Source organism: Carassius carassius, chromosome 30 (assembly GCF_963082965.1).
Source record: "Carassius carassius chromosome 30, fCarCar2.1, whole genome shotgun sequence".
Taxonomy (NCBI): Eukaryota; Metazoa; Chordata; class Actinopteri; order Cypriniformes; family Cyprinidae; genus Carassius; species Carassius carassius.
The window spans coordinates 23,496,881-23,502,266 of NC_081784.1; the positions used below are offsets into that span (position 1 = coordinate 23,496,881).

The following is a 5,386-nucleotide window of genomic DNA, read 5'->3' on the forward strand; positions in this document are numbered from 1 at the left end:
TGCTCTAACAAGGGCCTAGACCCTAAAAGAGACTTGGGGTCAATCCAGCAAAAGTCTTAATCATCACTTACTGCCTCTGAGCCAGAGTGTTTAGGTATTTGATTAGGCTTACACAAAGTGGCAAAGCACTTAAGGGTTCACTACTAATTATAAGAGCTTGTGATTGTTGCAAATAAGGTTAAATGCGAACACAGAAATTTGCTCTTCATGGTAACTGTCAAATGAGCACATTTTCAAATGATGCTCTTTGATAAAGTACATCAGATTGACTTGGCGGCAAAATCTGTCTGGATGGGTTTTACGGCTGGAAGCTTCTGTCTTCCCATGAATTGTTGAGGAATAAAAGTTAGCAAACTACTGACATTGATAATGTGGCATGATCATCATTCATCATGTAAAAATCACCTCTAAGGGAAAAGGGACTGCTTGTGTCCTTAGCTTTGAAGTTTCCACAGGAGGCTTGACCAAGGATAAGGATCGTTAAATTACAAGTCCGGGTGATAAAAATCTTAGGAGACCTATACAACTTCTTGTGGAGTTAGATAATTGGGGAAAAAAAATCAGTCAAGTTTACCTGGGCTGTTTGAGGGCCAAGAAAATACTTTGATATAATCTTCTACCCTGACCTCCACTACCCTTGATATAGATTTGGTTAGCTTACATTTAGCAGAAGTATTATGCCCAGAAGTATTATTTTTTTAAGTAGATTTTAAAAAAAAAATTATGCATATTTGATGATGAAATGTATGATTATTGTAGGTTTAAAAAAGTTCTAAAATGCAGTGGCAGAAATCCCTCATGCAGACATGTCTAAATGGGTAATTTGAGAAAAAACTGGGTAATATAATAGATGAAGACCTCCAATAGAACTAGCTGTGCCCCGCGTTGATGAAATAAGACAACAAAGGTTTGGTCTGAAGACTACCCAGAGATACCCCATAACCAATCAATCCCAGCAAGTAAGAGAGCAAACTGATGCTAAAGTAACTAACCAGTTACGGAGTAAGATAAAGGATTAGAGTCCTCAGCTCATCTGCAAATGGAATCAGTGCTGATTAGTGGGGATTAGAATGACGTAGGGAAACTTGATTCTACAATCACACAGCTCCTCAGCAGGCCTTCCCCCTTTTGCAGGGAAGGGAACCATCAGAAAAAGCCACGTAGCCCCCCAGCTGGTCCATTTAGGTGTATTTATGTGAAATTCCAGAGAAAGAGGCCTCTGGTTGCCAACAGCATGGACTTTCTTGAATTTTGGGTTGTCAGAATGGGTATGGGAAGGGGAATCCTTGCTACTGCACATTACAAGCTCAATGGCGGATTACTAAACTAACCTTCTGGACTATAACATTCCTGTACAAGACAACAGGTAAAGACAACAAGAATCCTACAATAAAAGATAATCATACTAAAGAAGAATCCCTTGTGATTTATTAGACACCAAGAACAAAAACATGGCTTTGATGCCCATAAAATTTAACTTGGCCAAGCGGGTCAAGCTGGCCCAAGGACTGTGGCTCCTGTTCTGGCTCTCTGTCATGGCTGGGATCCTTGTCTTCAGCATGGGGATCTTCTTCAAGATTGAGTTGCGTAAGAGGAGTGAGATAATGGATAACAATGAGAGCCATTTTGTGCCCAATCTGCTTATTCTGGTAGGACTCGTGGCCTGTGGTATCAATGCTTTTGGGGGCAAAGTGTGCCATGACTCCCTTGACACAATCAAATTCACCAAGTGGAAACCTATGTTGAAGATCTACATGAGCGGATGTGTGGCTTTTTGCATTGCCCTTTTTGTCACGGCTCTACTGTGTTTTCTGATGCAAATTTCTCTGCATTTCGCCCTGGCTGAAGGCCTGAAGAATGGAATGAAGTACTACAAAGATACAGACACGCCAGGACGATGCTCATTGAAGAGAACCCTAGATATGACCCAGATCGAGTTCCACTGCTGTGGCAACAACAACTACAGGGACTGGTTTGAGATCCAGTGGATTAGCAACCGCTACCTGGACTTCAGCAATGACGAGGTTAAAGCGTAAGTACTGATTTTAGTTCTGAGTACTAGTGGAAATGTGAATAATAGGTGGGATCTAAGTGGAAGAGTTTCTGGATAATTTATTTACATTGTCTTTTTCATCTGTTGGCTTGTGACATATCTGAATTTCTGAAATTAATTATCATAGCAAAATGTGTAAAATATTAACTGTTACCATAGATGTAGTCAATCATTGGACATTATTAGGAAAAAGTAATGAAGGCTGATATTTTCTGGGTTTTGAGGAAGTTAAAGCTCGTTTTAGAAAGTAAGGCACATAAGAGGATTGAGATCAGCTGATGTATATTTTACTCTCCTCTTCAGGAAGTGTAACCCTAAAGACACTCTATTATGCCTTAATTTACACATGATAACCAAGACAAAAAAAATAGCACAAAGGTTCTAATGAAACACTTTTTCAATATCTCGAAACAAATTTCTTGAAAACTGTTATGTTGAATGCAAGATGAATAAAATTTCAGAGTTTGTTTTGAGAGATTCCTAAGTAGAAAATTGGCTCATGGGATTTATAAAGAGGAAGTGGGTTAAAAGGGGGACAAATGGGTCCATTGATTAGATCATTTGTCTGTATCCTATTACAAAGTCCTTTAAAATTTACCTTCCACTCAAATAATAACTCTTTTACCTCCCATGGAGTGAGCCCCAGTGTTTGCCTTCCAATAGGTTAAACTGTCCCAAGGAGATGTTCATAAATCTTTTTAAAAATAGGGTTTAAAATAGGGTTTCTTTTTATTATCAGATTGGAGTCCTTAGCTTTGTCCAACAATCACAAAGTTAATGTGGAAATACAAATTTGTTGAGATGTGTTTCTAAGCCTGCATCTCTTTAAATGTGGTAAAAATCTTAAATGCCACACATAATAAAACTTCCCAGTCAATATAATTAAAACATCTGCCTGACAGCTCAATCTTTTGGAATTTCTTAGCCGTGTCCAGAGCAACGTGGAAGGCAAATACTTGATGGAAAGCATTCCCTTCAGCTGCTGCAACCCTGGCTCCCCTCGCCCTTGTATCCAGCATCACCTGACCAACAACTCTGCTCACTACAGCTACGACCACCACACTGAGGACCTAAACATCTGGACCAGAGGCTGCCGTGAGGCTCTGGTGTCCTACTATGGGGGCATGATGAACAGTATTGGTGCTTTTGTGCTGCTTTTCATTATTATGCAGGTGGGTGTGGGAGAGGAAATGGAATCCAAAGTTGAACACAGCTAACTCATGGCCTTTACATAGTCACTAGATTACACTCTTGGTGGGTAAAGAATGTGTTGCTAGATCATAAAGTGAGCCGCTAGATTATAAGGTCAGTTGGTGCGTAAGGAGTAATATAAATAGTTCTGAAAGAATTAGATTATCTGCTTAATTTGATTAACACTTTGTGTTGATGGCATGACAAGACATAGGGAACAAGCTTTTAGCATGTGGGAAGCTGACTTGGCAAAAAATGCACTTGGCATTTTTACATTTTCATATTTTCCTCTAGTCTACATTATCAAATACACTGAAACTATATTAATGCATATAAAGTTTAGTAGATGGTCACAAACCTTCAATCTGAACTGTTACAGATTGATAATGTGACACAATAACAAATGTTCAAAAAAAAGTAGTTCCAAGAGAATTAACCTTAGTTTGAACTGAAGGTGTAAGTCCTACGATCTTGTTGCCAAACTGGATAATTCCTGGAAAAGTAGAACTCATGTGGGTCAAAACATCAGAAGCACACAGCAGTGAGGCTGTTTTGAGCATGTGTGGAAATTTCCAGAGATTCATTACCCTAAGAAAACCCTCTTGTGGACATACATATTCCAAAGATGTAAACTCTTCCAAAAGGAAACGCATACATTTGTGAAGCATGTTTAATTCAACTGTGAACTGAATTTAATTTGTTGCAGGCTGCCGTGACTGTCGGTTTGCAGTACCTGACCACTTCGCTGGAAACCCTGGCAGACCCAGAGAGTCTTGAGAGTGAAAGTGAGGGATGGCTGTTGGAAAAGAGTGTGAAGGAGACACTTTCTGACATCATGACAAGGCTTAAGTCATTGTTTAAAGGCAACCAGGTAGAGGCAGAAGCAGAAGCAGCTCCCACAGAAAGCTGAGAGTCATGACCCCTCCCACACCATCATGTCTGTGGACACTTCTACCTTTGGGAGAAGGAATGCATGAAAGTCTGTCTCTTAAAAATCTAGGTATATGCATACATATAAGATCAATACACCTACATTTTAATGGGAATCCAATTGATATGTGAATTTACACACTACAATGTAAATATGAATTACATTTAAATTAACTAGTTTATTTTTTATATATATTTTAAGAATTAAATATATATGTAAATGTCCTGATATTATCATTTAACCATACCAGATATTCAGACCAAATAAGTGTAACTGTATAAATAACTGTCCATGTCCGTCTGCAGTAGTATAAAGTTTGATCTTTATATTTTCAATTTATTTATTGGTCGAGCGGATGTTTAACCTGACAGCCTCACACATACAATATCACTTTTCACCATCAATTAGGTGTTATTAAATCACTTTTCAGTAAGAAATGACTTTTTTTGAAGGGGTCACAGGGCAGCTTTTAACCGGCAGCTGAGGAAAATGTGTTTTTGTAAACGTTCAGTCACCTCCCAGACCTTAAAGGGATGGAAACAGTGGCACACATTGCTTTTTACACAACGCTGCCTTTAACAGACCTTAGGTTGTCTGACGATTTTCAAAAGCATGTTGATGGTGATCTACTGGAGAGCAGAACTCTAACAATGGGGAAACTATTCTTTTATCAACAGAATATTGTACTCATGTTTACCATTAATGTGTGCAGTTCTCTGGTTAAATATCTGCTTCACAAGTTGAAGAGATGTGGAAACAGGCTTTCTGACTCAACTTCAGTGCTCTGTTGAGTTCACCGTTGTGGGACAGTTACAAAAGTTTTCAAACTTGTAAAAGATTCTAGTCACTTGTGTGTTTTTTTAATCTAAGTTGGACAACACATTTCATTTTTCATATATTGTGTGATTTTTTTATTTTTTATTTTCACAGGCACCTCTCTTACTGTACATTTGACCTTGACTTTGCAATTATGTCAGTTGTTGTGTATTGAGTGAATCATATAGGAAACTCTATTTGTGAGATAAAATTAAGTAGATTCAGTGTTATTTTTTCCAAATACATACTCCTAACACACACCTCGATCTGAACAGATGTGACTCTTTGTTTCTGATTTTACTGGTATTTACTTTGGTCTTTAAAAAACTTAAAAGACTATTAAAAGACCTTAATATGAAGGGTGAAAGTGGGGTAAGGTAATAAGAGCTGGTCAC

General features: G+C 38.3%; 1 protein-coding gene across 1 annotated transcript; it reads left to right on the forward strand.

Annotated features, from left to right (window-relative positions):
* Window positions 1-1,097: 1,097 nt before the first annotated feature.
* LOC132110935 (peripherin-2-like) lies at window positions 1,098-5,179 on the forward strand. Its single transcript, XM_059518047.1, has 3 exons — window positions 1,098-2,032; window positions 2,979-3,225; window positions 3,951-5,179. The coding sequence occupies exons 1-3, from the start codon at window positions 1,452-1,454 to the stop codon at window positions 4,152-4,154; spliced, it is 1,032 nt and encodes a 343-aa protein (XP_059374030.1). The 5' UTR covers window positions 1,098-1,451; the 3' UTR covers window positions 4,155-5,179.
* Window positions 5,180-5,386: the final 207 nt, after the last annotated feature.